The sequence below is a fragment of the Sarcophilus harrisii genome, chromosome 3 (genome assembly GCF_902635505.1).
Source record: "Sarcophilus harrisii chromosome 3, mSarHar1.11, whole genome shotgun sequence".
NCBI lineage: Eukaryota > Metazoa > Chordata > Mammalia > Dasyuromorphia > Dasyuridae > Sarcophilus > Sarcophilus harrisii.
The window spans coordinates 358,089,722-358,106,897 of record NC_045428.1 but is presented as its reverse complement, the minus strand read 5'-3'; the positions used below and the strand labels follow the sequence as shown (position 1 = coordinate 358,106,897).

The 17,176-nt window shown below is 37.3% G+C and overlaps 1 protein-coding gene across 1 annotated transcript; it reads right to left on the bottom strand.

Annotated features, from left to right (window-relative positions):
* Positions 1-233: 233 nt before the first annotated feature.
* CD3E (CD3e molecule) lies at positions 234-10,714 on the bottom strand. Its single transcript, XM_003764154.4, has 7 exons — positions 10,457-10,714; positions 8,368-8,397; positions 5,811-5,825; positions 4,269-4,487; positions 3,048-3,215; positions 1,667-1,713; positions 234-1,149 (listed from the first exon to the last, which is right to left on the bottom strand). The coding sequence occupies exons 1-7, from the start codon at positions 10,503-10,505 to the stop codon at positions 1,093-1,095; spliced, it is 585 nt and encodes a 194-aa protein (XP_003764202.2). The 5' UTR covers positions 10,506-10,714; the 3' UTR covers positions 234-1,092.
* Between the last annotated feature and the right edge of the window lie 6,462 nt (positions 10,715-17,176).

The following is a 17,176-nucleotide window of genomic DNA, read 5'->3' as shown; positions in this document are numbered from 1 at the left end:
TCAAATGCCTGAAATTCAGATATAACTTTTCAGGACTTCAGTGTCCTTTTCTATAAAAGGCATTTTTCTATAAAATTTCTATAAAATTTTTATAAAATGTCCTTTTCTATAAAATTTATATAAAATAAATTTTGTACCTGACAGAATTTTAGTAAGAAAAGATCATATAAAACTCTCAAGTGCCGTAGAAACATCATCATATATCTAGAGATGAAATTAGTTTAGAGGACAAATTGTTGAATGATTTCATTTTAATGATAAGAAAATCAAACTGTAAAGAGATTCTATCTTACACAGGATTTTATAAGTAGTATCAAATGGGATTTAAATCCAGGTTTTCTGAATCTATCATCAATGAAAATCATGATGAGGATGATGACGATCTGAAAACTCAAGGAAGCCTGGCTAAAGAAATCTTTGAATGGGAATTTCTCCAAGGACAATTCTTTTAGCTCAAATTTACTTTATTGGGTAATCACAGTCTATAGGAAGATTAGACATTTCACAGAAAAAGCAGGCAAGATTAACTAGAAATAAAGACTCTGGCACCTGATTCCAAATGGGGGAGAGAACATTTGAGACCATTACAAATGATAAACTCCAGAGAACACTAGAAGAGTCACAAACAAGGTATGGAGAAAGGGGTGGAAATAGGAGTACTGGGACAATTTGGCAATAGAAAAGAGGAATGCAAGAAAAAGGAAAACAAGATAGAGCAGACTATAAATACACTGGATCACAAAAGGGACAAGCAAGAATTCCAAGGTTCCAGGGCTTTTGGTTGATCTTCCAAGGTTGGTGTCCATGATTGAATATGGTGTCTAGCACCATTTGTATCTTGCAAATATAATTTCAACACTAGGGGAATAATTATGTCCTATGGTCAGAGAATTAGAGTGGAGGAAAAGAAGATAGCTGAGGTTAAGATAGTGGGGACAGAGGAGTCACTTTTCCTAGAAGAAGAATCAACATTTAGAAGAGAAAACCATTCTTTTTCCATCTTATAGTTCTAGGACGCCCCAGACTGAGTGGGGACATGGGAGAAATCCTAGAAGAGGAGCTACAGTCAAACCCAAGAGTCTTCAGGAGATCTCAGATGGCTCTCTGATTCAGGCCAGCATACAGGTCCCGTTGACCTTTGCGGATGGGCTGAGCAGAATAGAGATGGGAATATTAGTGGAGAATAGAAAAATGTCAGGGGAGACATTTTCTTTAAAAAAAAAAAAAAAAAGGAAGATCTTAGGTCCCTAAGATCTCTTATTTAACTTGGATGCAGCTGACCCAGTTGATGGACTTTTAAGAGTCAATCAAGCCTCTTTGTCATTTATAAGTCTACCATATTAGTGTTATGAAAAACTCCATCATAGCAGTATTTCCTTAATGATTTATCTCTTAAAATCGTTTCTTTCTCTACTTTTTATCAATAAAAGAAGGGGCCAGAAATTCTCATGAAAAAAGGAGAATAGCTGATGTGACTGAGTAAGGGAGATATTCTGAGAACTTGGCTAGGATGGTAGCTACCAAGCTTTCTCTAGTTGCAAGGGCAGTTACTGTTGAATAATAGGCAATAGGGGCTCTGAGCCCACAGGCTTCCACGGGTAGCTTTACTTCATTTCTTGTCTCCCCTGCCCAAACCCCAAAGACTGAACCTTCTTTCTCCAATTACCTCATAGTCGGGATTGGGAACAGGTGGAGGTCTCTCCTTGTTTGCTCCTATAATTCAGAGAAAGAAAAAGGAATTTATTTTCTTTTATAAAAAATATAATAATTGCATGTATTTTGAAAATAAAAAACTAAGATAGTTTTCAACATTTACCCTTGAAGAACTTTGTATTTCAAATTTTCTCCCTCCCTTTTCCCCATTCCCTTCTCCAGACAGCAAGTAATCCAATATAAGTTAAACATGGACAATTCTTTTAGACACATTTCCACATTTATCATGCTGCCCAAAGAAAATCAGATCAAAAAGGAAAAAAAATGAGAAAGGAAAAAAAAACCAAGCAAGTAACAATAAAGGAAAAAATACTATGTTGTGTTCCACATTTCGTCTACCCAGTCCTCTCGCTGGATGCAGATGATTCTCTCCATTACAAGTCCATTGGAATTGGCCTGAATGAAAGGGAATTTTTTTTTCTTTTTTTCTGAGGCAATTGGGGTCAAGTGATTTGCTCTGGATCACATAGCCAGGAAATGTTAAGGGTCTGAGGTCAGATTTGAACGCAGGTCCTCTTGCCTTCAGGACTAGTGCTTTATCCACTATACCACCTAATTGCCCCTAGGATTTATTTTCAAGAAGGAACTCCTGCCTTCATCACCCACAAGATTGTTGTATATCAGGCTAGTGACAGGTGATTGAATCACTCATTCTCCCTCCCCTCCTTATTTCCCTTCCTCTTTCCCTTTCTTTTTTCACTATTTTCAGGTCCCTTTCATCTTTTACCCCACCTTTTTTGGATTTTCCTCTGCCTAGTATCCTTTAACCTTCATTTTACTGGGAAAGGAAAGGGAAAATCTTTTTTATGTAGTGTTTTAAGTTTTTAAAGTTTTTCCTCACAGTAGCCCTGTAAAATATTATTTTTATTTTCTTCTTCTTCTTATATAAATATAAAAAAATTATTATTGTTTTTTTCCCCATTCTATAAGTGAGGCAACTGTAGTTCTGAGTTGAAATCATTGTTTTTGTCACACAGCAATGTGACAGAGAGGAGATTCTCTTGATTTTAAGTCCAGTAGTCCTTTAAGACTTCCTGCTCTAGCTGGAGGGAAAATTAAACTTTCTTAGAGTACAATTGGATATTTGGAGAAGGGAATTATTGTAGGATAGCACGCATTCTTCGAGAGTAGAAAGAAATAGCAGCAAAAAAAAGAGAAAGAAATATCAGCAATTTGAATCTCTAAGATACTTTGCCTAGTTCTTGCTGTTGTGATAGAACTGTGTCCCAAACTCTGTAGCGATCATTCCATCTTCACTCTCATAGTTTCCTCCAGGTTAGCCTGGTTGTGTTTGAAATTTTACTTTTCTTCTCCACCATAACTACAATTTTTACCTCTAGTTCTGCCGCCAGCACTGACCCCTCGACCAGCAGCCTTGGCTTTAGCCTTCCGTGCTTTGCTCCAGTAATACACCAGAAGCAGTACTCCCAGGGTGATGAAGACATCAGCAATGATGATCCCAGCCACCATCAGCACCTCCACTTCCATGCAGCCATCACATACTATAAAGGCAAAGAGGGAAATAAGATGTCAGAGAGATACTGACTTGGGGGGATAGGAAGAGAGGAAGGGAAAGGAAAGGAAAAAATGGATAAGGCAGAGAAAAAAAAAGGGTGATTATTTCTAGATAGTGATTCCTTTGCTGGAACCAAAACCTCTAACAGTATATTTAGGACCTTGTCTGAATGTCCTCTTATAGAATAATTCTCATCCGCATTCTTAAAGTGTGATATTTATTATTAATAAGTACCTTGGAGTTGGGTATGAGTATCACAGAAAAGCTTACTAAGGAGAGCATTTAAAAAAGATATTCATATAAAAACAGAACCCAGAATCACAGAGGGTTAAATCTGGAAGGAATCTCAGGGGTTTCTGGTCCAACCTCTTTATTTCTAAGTCCCAGAAAGGAAACTTGCTCATAGTCACATAGTTATTAAATGATACTCAAATCCAGTCAGCACAAGTCAGGATTTCTACTCTTATTACTCCACAGTTCCTTCTTGCAAGTTTATAAGTCATATGGTAGGGTCAGAAATTTAGCTGTTTAAAGGACTTTGGAAATTCTCTAGGTTAAGTCACTAAAGGATTGACATTTTGTAGAAGCAAAAGGGTCAGAGTCAAGTTAGTTTAAGAACTAGCTTTTCAGGATAGGGGAGAGTAAGGAAATATGTTCAGCATACTTCAAAGCTTAATCTGAATTATTAATATTTTTCTCTTTTACTTTCTTAAATCTAGATAATCAGTAGAACAATAAATTAAGCCTTTATTTGTAATGTTTGCCAATTTATGAGGTGTAATTGCTCAGAATGATAATTTAACAATCAGCTCTGGCTCCAGTAAATTTTTAAATTTAGAGAATTTAATGGAATGAAAGAGAGAGAGAAGAAGAAGAAGAAGAAGAAGAAGAAGAAAAAGAAGAAGAAGAAGAAGAAGAAGAAGAAGAAGAAGAAGAAGAAGAAGAAGAAGAAGAAGAAGAAGAAGCAGCAGTAGCAGGGGGCTTCAGGTAAGGCTATGAGAGGTTCTCCCCTATAAACTGGTTTTCTCATCCCTTTTACCTCTTGCTTTCAGGTAGAGAAAATAACCTTCTGTATCTGATCCAGATTTCTTTTTACAAAAGAAGTGTCCTCTATATTCAGTCTCTGAGTCTTTTAGGGTGAGGGTATCGGTATCTACACCATTGATTGTTAAATCATTTTTTTTCCATATTATCTCCTCATTAGTTTTCTCAGGGCAGGTCAGTGTCACTTCAGTACCTGAAATGTAGACTCCAAATTCTGAAAAATGGAAAAAGAGGAGAGAGAAAAAGAAGGTGGGAAATAGAGACAAAGGTCAAATCCAAGGTACCCTACTAACATGAGTAAATAAGGGCTGTGGTTCTTCAATTAACCACTATTTCCCTTCTCAGTGCAAAATTGGGGAACACTGATGAATATTCAGATGATATGAGGCAGAAGGCAGAAAGATGTTAGGGATCCATTAGACTTAAGGATATATATATAATACCTCACTGGGGAATGAGGGGATAATTAAAGTAGGAGGTGACAAAGAAAAAGTCTCTTGTCCCAATGCTCTCAATTTATAGCCCATCAGATATGGCATAGCCAAAACTAAAAATCCTGGCATTTCTGGCCAATTCAATTGGGAGCTAGGGAATAGCTTCAGCACGGGAGGGCAGTCTGACAACTAGTACAGTTCTACCCACCATGGAAGTTGGGCCCTAAAAGACAGGTGTAATGGCCACAAAACATCCTGTATAATGAATGTAGTAGTCCAGTAGGCACCTGTGAAGTGAGGTATAGGGATGAAAATTGGAGATCATCCGCTAAGATAGGAAACATACTATCCGATATACATATATACTCCACAGAGGGTACCCTGGAACCAATGTTCACCCTGTGTATTTACAATTCTGAGAAATGGCGATTTGACATGTAAGGCTACCAGGTCCTTCAGGGTTCTCTGCCTTAATCTTTTTATTCCTTTTTTTTTTTGCCCCTAAGTCACACTCTAGACAAAGTGCTAATTATATTGATAATTCTAAGTTCATTTATATTTCCCTTTAAGGTTTGTAAATCATTTTAGTAACTCTAGGAATCTTCCTTAGCAGAATCCTGGTCCTTCTTGAGCTTCTTGGTATGTTTGATAATGAGATATTTATTTCATTGAATAGAATGGAGGAGGCATTTATAGTACAGTGAAGAGTGCTGGATGAAGAGCTGAGTTCAGATTCTGAGTCTGCTACCATCCTCAAGTTGGTAACTTGGCAAATTTGTCTCGAGCAGATGTAGGCAATTTCTTTGCCTTTCTCTGGAAATTCATTTCTTCATCTTTTAATGGGAGATAATAATACCTAAGGTAACCTCATAGAGTTGTGATGAGGATCAAATGAAATAATGTATGAGAAGTACTACGTAAATTATAAAAGTACTATATAAATGTCAGATGTTATTGCTTGTAGTAATAATAATTGATTGCTGCTGCATATTTTTACTGCCAAAATCTCTGATGATATTTTCATCTCATAGGTACAAAAACACTTTAACCTCTCTCTGACAGGATAGAGAAAAACTAGGTTCTGCGGATCATAATCAACTCACTATAATTCTTGTCATCTGAAAAAAAAAGAAAGGAAGAAAAAAAGAGTCAGAACTTTTTTCAGGGATACAAGTTTAAATTCTACAATGTATGTATATATGCACATTCTTGGTCACTCAAAACATGCTTGTACAAATATGTGTTCAGATCGCTAATGGGATGCAAACTCCTAAGCCTTCCAGTCCATTCCTCTGCTTTTAGGTAGGACCAGACATGAACCATCTCAGTCACAAGAAGAATCTGTTTTCAAACATAAAACATTGCATAGTCTTTCCTAAATACATTTTCTTGGGTTTAACTCATTGATATTCTCTTAGCAGATTGAGAAGAGCTCTTGATGTTTACAAATCACATCCTAGGCTTCATTTTTCTTATTTATAAAATGGCTAGAGGGAGGAGTTTAAATGAGATCAGAGGTACTCAATCTTTATGTGTCATGGACTCCTCTGGCAATCTGGCAAAATCTATGGACCCATCCTTAGAATTATACTTTTAAATGCATAAAATAAAGTATAGGATTGGAAAGGAAACTAATTATATAGAGTTTACCTGTAGACCCTAGTTTAAGAATTCTTGAATTAAATGATCTTCAAGGTTTCTCCTGTCTCCACATCTAAGATCCTTGCTCTCAGCAAGTTCTACTATTCATTTAACTTAGTTCCTTACATTGGAGATCAAATTCATATTCTTTTATTCTGTACAGCATTCTCTGTGTAATCACTCAATCACTCACTGGAGACTTAACCCTATCCAATCCAATCAATCAATAAGCATTTGTTAGATACTTAATTCCATCCCAGGCATCATACTAGGAGTTAGGAATATAATACAGAGGAGACAATTCTTACTTTTCAAGGACCACATAATCTATTTGGGTATAATTATTCCTATGTTAACACATTCTCAGTTATAAGACAGATCTACTCATAAAATATATGGGCATATATGATGAATGTTGTATTAAAAAGTGGTTTGGGTTTGTATTATCCCTGAATACAGTTACTTCTTATTTATCCATCCTAACAAAAAGGAGTACTAGTATGGGCAGCTGAAATAATCCACTAATCTCATTTGGGTACTTGGCCCTACTCTCAAGAAAAGACATTGGATCCCATGGGACACTCTATTGCAGTCACCTGGGTCTTTGGCAAAGGCAAAAGTGTTCTGGGGGGGGGGGGAGAAGAATCCATCTGATAACTGGGAATTAATTTAATAAAAGGTGAAAAAGATGTTTCTTACTATTATAAGCATAATTTATTTAAAAATGTATCTCACAAAGAGAACATATTATAGTGGATAGAGGGCCAGTCTTTGAATTGGAAAGATGGAGTTTAAAATCCTGTTTCTGAAACATTCTAGCTTTGTAAACAAACAAAATAACTTAATAGTGGTTTCTATACAAAAATCTATACTTAGATATATATGAATCCACATAGGCTTCTATACAATTCCATACATCTGAATCTTCATTAACATAAGGACTCAGATACTTAGACATACATATCCACATAGCATGCTTGATGAAATATACTATAAAACTCTTGAGGAAGCATTTCTTTCTTACACCAATGAGAAATACAGGTTCATTCTCTATGGATCCCATTAAACAGTTTTTGTATTAATAGTCATGTCTTAGACTTATTAGCATTACTCATTAATTTCATATAACCACTTTTTTCATAATTTCAAAAAATTTAGCAAAGTGGAAATCTTATAAGATGGGGAATTGGCCAAAAAAGAAACAATAAGAAAACCATTAGGAAACTCTCCTATCAATAACCCAAACCTATTACTCCTATGGTTCAGGGACCCCTCTCATTCTCCTTCCAAACCTTACTCTTCCTTGCTAAATGAAAAACTGTGCTCGTCTTTGGACTAATGGAAAATCATTTAGTGGCCATGTACAAAAGATCTGTTATGAGAACAATCAGAACTATATAGCTGTTTGGAAAGTGCAATGTCAACAAGAGAGCAAAAGCAGAAGTTGCAGTGGCTCTAATCACACACACACCCATGAGATATTCAACCATTTTGATTGAATTGGATTGAATGGAAGATGAGGGTGGAGAAGTTCTGGTGTGACAGGGAAGGTTAATTCACTCAGCTTATGTCATATATGCATTTGGCAGATGTGCAAATACCTGTACTCCCTTAATGGAGTATTCAAGATGTGACTGCAAACACACTAACACAAACACATACAATAGAGTGCTCCCTCTGCAAACATCTAAGTATAAACATGCCTATTATGGCATATAAACATTTGCCTGGAAGCAAACCTCTACAAATACCCAATGGAGACCTCCACAACAATGCCCCATAACAAAGCACCCAGAATAAACACAGAAACACTCAGTTCCACCTAAGGGACTCCATTCCTTCCTTCAGAGTAGTTAAGATTCCTATATTCTCTGGGGTTCTCATTTTCTGGGTCAGAAATGTAACAGGTAAAGGGAAAGTAAGGTTGTAGTGGAACATCACTGGTGATCTATTTCCTTGGGATGCCTACTGGGGATACTGGTAGTATCACCATAACAGATGAATGAAAGACTGCCTTACCGTTTTCCAAGTCTTGCCCCCAGACACAAGCTGGAAAAGAAGAGAGAGAGAAAAAAATGAGCAAACTATAAATACTTGGAATTCTAATAGAAACAAGGAGAGTTATCTTCTAGTCAAACTCATTAAGACTTTCTGAAGTCTTCACCTCCTTCACCTCCTCACTATTGGAAAGAAGATATTCTTATCCAACAGATACTGAGATATTACTCCCAAAGGTCCTGTTGTCTAGGAGCCTTTGGTTATCGCAAGTACAGGCCTGTGCTCGGAAGTGTTTCGCCTGAAGCTTAAAAGGCATCATGGGCAAACTAAAAGTGAAGAAGAGGATGGAGGAGTATGTGTGTGTGTGTGTGTGTGTGTGTGTGTGTGTGTGTGTGTGTATGTGGTGGGGGTGGGAGGAATTGGAAACAAGCATGAGTCTTGCTCTTTGGGAGCTAGAGAAACTGCCAATAGATTCAAAAACTTGAACTGCCATTTTGAAAATTATTCTCTGTCTGTGGGGAGGGGGAAGGAAACCAAATCTCTTTTCAAGCAATATTTGGTTCCTCCTACTTTGATTCATAATTGGGCAAAAATATGGTGATTAATGCTTTAATACAAGTTATTGCTTCACTGATAGCTCATTTCTTACACTTATTTTCTGGCTGTGGAAAAAGTTGAAAACAGAAATAATCATATTTATTCAAATTCCTTCCTCCAATCAATAAGTATTTTAAGTATCTTTTATGTACCAGGAATTGTATTAGAGGATGAAAAGAAAAGATAGATTAACTTCGGCCCTCAAAGAGAATATATTCAATTAGGAGAAAAGACATGTATTCCTATAAGTATATATAAAATGAATACAAGGTAATTACATGGAAATTTGCTTTGATTTTACCAGTTGTTTTTGGTACCCACCCCTTGATAATAGATTTTTCTCATTTTTAACTTATTGTTCTGTGTAAGTGTAAGTGTTCCATTCTACCCAGTGGAATGTAAGTTCCCTGAGGGAAGACACTGTGTCATTTTTGCTGTTGTATTGCTAGTGTCTGACACTTAAAGGGTGCCTAATATATAACTGTTGAATTTAATTCAATTGAAATATGAACTATAAGTTAAATTAATTAGAATAAATATATTACGATTTGATTCTCTGTATCAAGAAGGGTGAGAAAATATTACTTTTTGGTTTCTTCTGTGCCTCCTAGGTTGACATGCGACAACTGCATGGCTAGTCTTACTTCCTAAAGGTTTTCTACACTTGGGTCTGTATATCTCTTTGGACATCAGATTAAAAAAAGGCAGAAACCCTACTTAAAAGCAGGCTGGTTAGAGAGCCACATGATGCTGGAATACTTGATGTTATATACTAGAAGGTTCTGGTCACTGTGGCTCTTCTCTCTATGTTTCCTTCTCCTTCCTTCCCTCTTCCCTCCTCCTCCTCTGTCTGTTTCTTTCTCTCTCTGTCTGTCATATAGAAAGATCACATTACTGCATAAATCTTTGGGAAAATATCCTGAAGATTTCAAGGACGACTCTCACCTTACCTCCTTGTAAATCTTTGAGGATGGATCAAAAAAGTAAGGATATTTGCTGAAACTCTTGAGACAGAACCCTTTCTGTGAGAGTATAGAACACTGTCTAAATCTGAAACATGATCAGCCATTTTGTGTCAGGCTTTATCTCATAAACATTAAAAATATTCTAGAGTTTGGGATCCCATCCCAACACCTGGGTTTTCCAATGTATAACATTAGACCAAATCTAATTGAATCTTCAAGGATCTCTTTTGTTCTAGCTCATGCGGCCATTGAAATACTGAGTTTGTTGAGGATGAAAGAATCATTTTCTTAAGGGCAGTCAAATTGCCCTTTTGCTTTTAACCCCTGCTTTTTTTCTTTCTTTGCATAGACCAAATTCCCCAGGTACCTGCAACATGGATTTTTCTGTTTTTTGACATCTAGAGCCCCAAGATTTAATTTTACATCCTGCCTCAATCTCTCTCAAACACCAGTCATTTTTCATTTCTTTCTGGGAGAGGGTCAGGGCAGTGGGTGCCCTTGGGTGCTGCTGGTGTGTGTCTCCCAGGCCTTCACCCAATCTTATTTACCTGAGAGGAGACAAAATCCCAACACAGTCCGGAGAGCTTCCAACTGCATCTTCCTCTGCTTGGATCCCAGCAGTCAGGATTTGGTGAGTTTATTTCTTCTGAAAAAGTTATCTTGAGGTTGGTTCAAAGCTCCTGCTAGAAAATGAGGACTCTAGGGAGCATCTTTGTCAAATGCTGTGCAGGGCAGAAGGGAGGTAAGGTATGAAGAGGCCAGAAACAGGCACCCAGGGCTATAAGGGGAGGGCGGGTTTCTGAGTCCCATACAGGAAATGTATATGGGCTGCTGAGGTTAAATGACTCCCTCATATAGATGTGTTCAAGGCAGGAGGCCACCACCTGGGGTGATTATGGGAAACCAGGTCTTACAAAATTCTCTTAGTGAAAGGAACTCCAGAGGAACTTAGCACTACCTACAAAAAGTGTCACCAGTTTTGTTTACTTTGGATTCTCACTAAATAATTAAGGGAATATATAGGGTGGGAGGGAGAAGGAAGAGGTTCTTTTTGTCAGAATAGAAAAACCTCAATTGAGAACAAATTGTCTTTGCAACAGATGAATATTTCCCTTTATTCTCTATTTGAAACCCAGATAGCTAGTACTTATTTTCAGAGTACATAGAGAAAAATCTTAGTAAAACAACTTTTGCTCTCCTTGGGAAAGACATTGGGATCTATGATTTCATTTAAATTTGGGTACCATAAATAATTCTCATGAGAAACAAAAATAATAGGTTTCTATAAAAAGATAAATATAGATTGACAGAGTACTTCTTGACTGACTTAGATATGTAGATAAGTTACAAAAAGTTGGAAAGCAATACATGTTATCAGTCAGAATTAACAAATACTATGTTATTAGACATTTTTGCTTATAACTATGGGGAGAGATACATTTTGTTGGAGATGAGCCTTTTTAGGGATTTGTTGAGAACGACTTGCCAATTAAACAAAAAGGAAATATAAACAAGGGAAGATAACTGAGGATTAATACAAAAGAATACATTTCAGGAATAGTGTCATGAGTGTTGAATCTTGAAATAAATTGAGGTTGATGATGAATGCTCTCATTTAGAATGAGAGCAAAAAGATCAAATAAGGGACAGGACTGGGTATATCAATCAGGACAGATGACAGACAGAACACAGATCTTAATAACTTTTATTTTGCTTCTCTCTGTCAAACAGAATGATTTTTGGATGGGAAAAGATATGATGAATATTATTAATAGGAAGTTGAAATCAAGAGATGTAAGGGTTAAAAAACCCTCTAGGAACAAGGAATGCAGTTCAAGGCATGTGGGAGGACCTGAGGGATGAGAGGTACTGAGGGGCAGGTGAGTCCTAAGTGGAGGTGGGGCATAGCCCCATGAGGCAGTATCTGACCCCAGGTACCATGTCTCCTTCCTTAGTGTTCTCAAAACCTAGCACATCTCCCTTCCTCTTCTCGGGCCAATCCCATTATGCCAGGTTCCTAGAGGACCTTGCCTTTCCCCCAATCCTGGCGGGGGGGAGGTATAAATATGTGCTATCAAAGAATAAAATTCTCTTTCGCATCACCCTACCTCCTGGTGGTCTGTCTCTATGTTATCCAGGTTGGTGCCCGAAGATGGTTTAGTGTGGCTTAGCCATGCCATTGATGGACTGGCATTAAGAGTAGCTTAAAGGGGAGCTACAAGGTTAGGGTAGCGTTAAGAGATGCTACAAAGAATATGAAGAGATCATGAAAAAAATAATTACCTTAAATGAGTCACCAAACTTTGAGGGTACTAAACTAAAAGATGTTATTGCGTTAATATTGTGATTGATTTGAAAAATCCACATTTTGAAATTTTAATTCTTGGTTGTAATCCCAGGACTTTTGCCTTCTGGAATATAGTATTCTAGGTATTCTGATCCTTGATTGTAGAAGTTGCCAGATCCTGGGTAATCCTGACTGTTGCTTCTTGATAATTAAATTACTTTTATCTGGCAGCTTGTAGTATTTTTTTCTTGAGATTGTAGTTCTGGAGTTTTGCAACAATGTTCCTTGGGATTTTTCTTATGGGATTTCTTTCTAGGTGTGATTGATGGATTTTTTTCAATGACTCTTTAACCTTCTGGTTCTAATGTATTAGGGCAGTTTTCCTTAATGATTTCTTGAAGAATGCTATCCAGGTTCTTTTTTTGGTCATGGTCTTCAGGTAGACCAATAATTTTTAAATTGTCTCTCCTGGTTTTACTTTCCAGGTCAGCTGTTTTTACAATGAGGAATTTTACATTTTCTTCCATTTTTTCAATTTTTTTAGTGTGTTTGATTCTTGATGTTGCATAGACTCATTAGCTTCCATTTGCCCCATTCTACTTTTTAATGTGTGATATTCTTCAGTTAACTTTTGTATCTCTTTTTCCATTTATTAATTCTACCTTTCAAGGTGATGTTTTCTTCAGTGAATTTTTTTTTTTTTTTTTGCATTTGGTCTATTGTGTTTTTTAAGGAATTGTTTTCTTCAGTCACTTTTCCCTTCCTTTTCCAAGATGTTGACTCTTTCTTGTATACCTCTTGTTTCTTTTCTCATTTTTACTTTTACCTCTCTTATTTGCCTTTTAAAATCTTTTATAAGTACTTCCAAGAAGCCTCTTTTGGCTTGAGAGCAATTCATATCACTCTTTGAGACTGGTCTTCCCTGTCACCATAGTAGCTTTCTCTAGTTTAAGATGCTTTTCTGTTTCTTGCTCATTTTCTTTCCTTTTTAAAAATTTCCTCTTTTATGCCTTTTATGGTCAAGCTGTTCTCTTGGGGTAAAGGGGGTGCTGTCCCAAGCTTCCTGTGCAGGTTGAGCCTTAGTTCTGAGCAAAGCAATCCCTTGTGTTTGGTGCCTTGCTCAGCAGAGGGTAGCCTTACCTGCTCTCTCTAGGAAACAGACTGGTTTCCCTAGCTGGCAATTTGCCTTCTGAGATGGGATTGGAGGCTGTCCCACTGGTCTACTCTGCTACTGAGCCAGGACCAAGGATCTTAGTTGCTTAGCTGCTGTGATTAAGACCTTCTCACTAACTTTTCCAGACTCCATCTGAGCTGGGCTGAACACCCTTTTCACCCCAGTGAGTTTGACCTTTCTTGAAGTTTTTCAGTCTTGAGCTGGAGAGACGTTTCATTCTCTCAGATTCTGTTCAGAAGCTTGATTTCATCTGGTTTTCAAGGGAAACTGGGAGAGCTCAAGCAGCCTCCTGGCTTTATTCCACCATCTTGACTCCACCCCTGGAACTCTAGTGTTGGAGGGGTAATGTGAGAATGGGCATACTGGTACCTTTTTGGTGGATCTATGAAATGGTATAGTCATTTTGGTAAGCAATTTGGACATATGCAAATAAAATGACTAAGATGTCCATATTCTTTGACCTAGAGATTTCTTAGGGGGCATATACTTCAAGGAAAGTCACTATTTACACCAAAACATTTATAGCAGATTTTTTTTTTTTGGCAAAATTCAGTTGGAAGCAAAGTAGGTATCCATAGATTGAGAAATGGTTAAAAAATTATGGTACATCAGTTTACCAAATATTATTACTGTGATGTAAGAAATGGTGAGTGTGAAGAACACACACACACACACATACACACAAACACAAATACACAAGCATGCACATGTGTCTGCCACAAGTGCCTTTCAGGAAGTCATAAGTCCATCAGCAGTATTTAGGAATTGTCATGCTTTGTCCTTGGTATCCTTGGATGGCTAAGCAGTGGGAGGAAGAACTGTGTGATACAATCCAAGAGTCAAGGTAGTGTTCCTGATAGACATGTCAAGGGTCTCAGATTGTCCTGGAGTTCCTCTTACTGCTGAGATAATGGCAGAAGTTGTTATAATGTACAATAGAGATGTTGAGCTCATGGCCCAAATCAACCCAAATCAGATAAAAATGTAATCAGGAAATATTTAACAAATAAATAAAAATCTACAATGCAGATATTAGGTTTAGATAATGCTAATTTGTGCTTTTCTAAGTCATTTCCCTCAAGGAGAAATTCATTTCTATTTGATTTTGTTACTACCACTTTACAACACAGTAACAATCCTATATAGTTATGTCTGCCAACTATTTTTCAGTGAAATATGAAAGAAAGATTATCACTGGAGGGAAGAGAGGCTATGAGAAATTTGAGAAGAGATGAAATATGTAGTTTCTAATATTTTATGGCTGTCCTTCACATTTATATTGTTATAATCACTGTATATATTGTTTTCCTGGTCCTGCTTATTTCCATTTGTTTCAATCAATAGTCTTTCCATGTTTCTTGGAAAGCCAGATTCCACTCATATCTGGGTTGATTTTTGCACACAACTATATATGCAGAGATCTAGCTTCTGATCGGTGGGGAGGATGCTGAATGAGGCACTGTGTAAAGACTTAACTGCAGACACTCTTTGGGAGACATGTGAATTGAGGCCTTCTCTGGGAGATGATGGAGAAGGAGACAGACTTTGGAATAGCTGGCATATTTCAGAAACTGGTCCTATCTGGACTCACCTGAAATTCTAGAGACTGCTCCCCTTTGGGAAAGATTGTTCTCTCCTGGTTTGAGTTGAGATCTTATCTCACTCCTACCTAAAGAGCTCATTTACTTTGGGTATTCATTTGAATAGTCTGATCTGTATAACTTCTCCTATTTGCAATTTTTTTGGTCTTTTGTGTGACTAGCATTTAAGGAAAACAAGAAACTAAGGACTACTATTCCCTGAAGAGGGATCGGGAAAGTGGCTTTTGTTCCAAAGCTATCATCCCCTAGACTATCAATATTTGAGGCAGAAAAGATAAATCCAATCTAAACTTATTGCCCCTTTGGGACATTGGAGGAAAAGAGCACCCCACCCTAGTAACACTCCTGGGGCTTGCTTCCTTCTCCCCCCAGATAATGGGCTGATGGTGCCAACAAAGCCTATGGTTTTACTCACCACAGCAGTGCACCAGACCTCAGATCATATCTATCCCTATCATCTGTGAACCATTTCTATTTATTTACACAACCCATGGTGGAACCTATATTACATCTGCATTTATAATCTCATCACATCCCACAGCATGATAATATTCCATTACATTCATGTATCACAATTTATTAGCCATTTTCTAATTGATAGATAATTATTCTGTTTTTATCTTCTTACTACCATAAAAGTGGTACTATATTTTGGTGTATATGGAGTCTTTCCCTTTATGCAACATAAAGAGAGGTATACATGAAGCAAGGGCATTTCCCCGTTGAGCATAAGAATTTCACTGTATGACTTGAAAGAAGGCAGAATATATACTTCTAGCCTCTTCTCCCCCTACCCTTTTCCAAGGGAGACTTTCATTCCTGCTAGAAGGGGTAACAGGAGAATGGGGTTGAAAGCCAATCTGTTGTCTTCAGAGAGAGGGAGTACTGGGATAGGCATTTTCTATCTGCTCCCTTAAGTATTATTAGTCTATTAGCTCTTCTCAGCAATTTGGTGATTCAGGACAATTCCAATGGACTTGGGATGGAAAATGCCAAAAGAACTATGGAGACTGAATGTGAATTGAAGCATAGTATTTCCACTTTTTTTGCTTATTTGTTTGCTTTTTCTTTCTCATGTTTTTTTTTTCCCCTTTTGGTGTGATTTTTTATTTTTTTGCAAAACATAACAAATATGGAAACATGTTTAGAAGGATTGTATATGTTTAACCTAGGTCAGATTGCTTGTAGTCTTGGGGAGGGGGGAGGGAGGAGAAAGAGGGAGAAAAAAATTTGTAACACAAAACCTTATAGAAATGAACGTTGAAAATTATCTTTACATGTATTTGAAAAAAATAAAATAATATTGAGAAAAAATATAGTGTCAGTCTATGAGATGTGATCAGGTTTATTCTAGCTTTTGATAGCCATTTCACTAAATGGGAAGGCTAAGGAGGACTTCAATCTCTATATTTAAGGCTTGACCTCTTTCCCACTAACTACAAGTTCTACAAAAAAAAAAAATAAAGTAAATAGAAAAAAACAAATAAAAAAACCCACCCCAAACACCCCATTAATCCAAAACAGGACAAAACAGAAATCAGAGAAGACATAGATGGAGAATATATACCAGACAATATAGAGTGAAGGAGAGTTCCTATGGGAATGGGATAACTCAACTCGACAGAGAGACAGAGGTAGAGCTCACCGAAAAGGAAAACTTCCTAAATTTCTACTGTAGGAAGATGGCGATCATGAGTGACACAAACTTTATACCATGTCTATTGATGCTGCAGTGAGAGTCACACTTCCCTGTACTTTGGTGTTTCAGAAGATAGAGAAAATCTAGAGATCCACAACTAGTGCCAGTCTGTGTATGGCTTGTCCTTTAATATAATTCAACACTCTATGGCCAAAGAACAAGCAGAGAGGAGAGGTCACAGTTCCATGCACCTCAGCAGATAATCCTCCTAGGAAACTGTCCTAGCAAAGGTCAGAGATTCCTGCTTCAGTAGCCACAGGAATAGTGACATTAGGTACTAGGGACTGTGTTCCCTCAACCACTCTCTTTTGACTCTTCTTGAAGTTATGAAAGCATCAGCCTTTGGACATTTTGTTTTATTGCATTTATCTCCCTTGCTTGCTCCTAGAGTAGGAGAAGAGAAAGGTTAAATGACCAAACTGTATCTTTCCTAACAGCCCTGTGTTCAAAGTCTGTCAACAGATCACTAGAGACTGGTTAATAATTTCCCAAATCTGTGAAAGACTG

Excerpts from the sequence above, each read along its gene's own strand:
- CD3E (XM_003764154.4), bottom strand. The coding sequence starts at position 10,505 with ATGCAGTTGGAAGCTCTCCGGACTGTGTTGGGATTTTGTCTCCTCTCA. Across the intron at positions 8,398-10,456 it reads GGGATTTTGTCTCCTCTCAG|CTTGTGTCTGGGGGCAAGAC; the intron begins GTAAATAAGATT and ends CTTCTTTTCCAG. Across the intron at positions 3,216-4,268 it reads TCTCTACCTGAAAGCAAGAG|TATGTGATGGCTGCATGGAA; the intron begins GTAAAAGGGATG and ends TTGCCTTTATAG.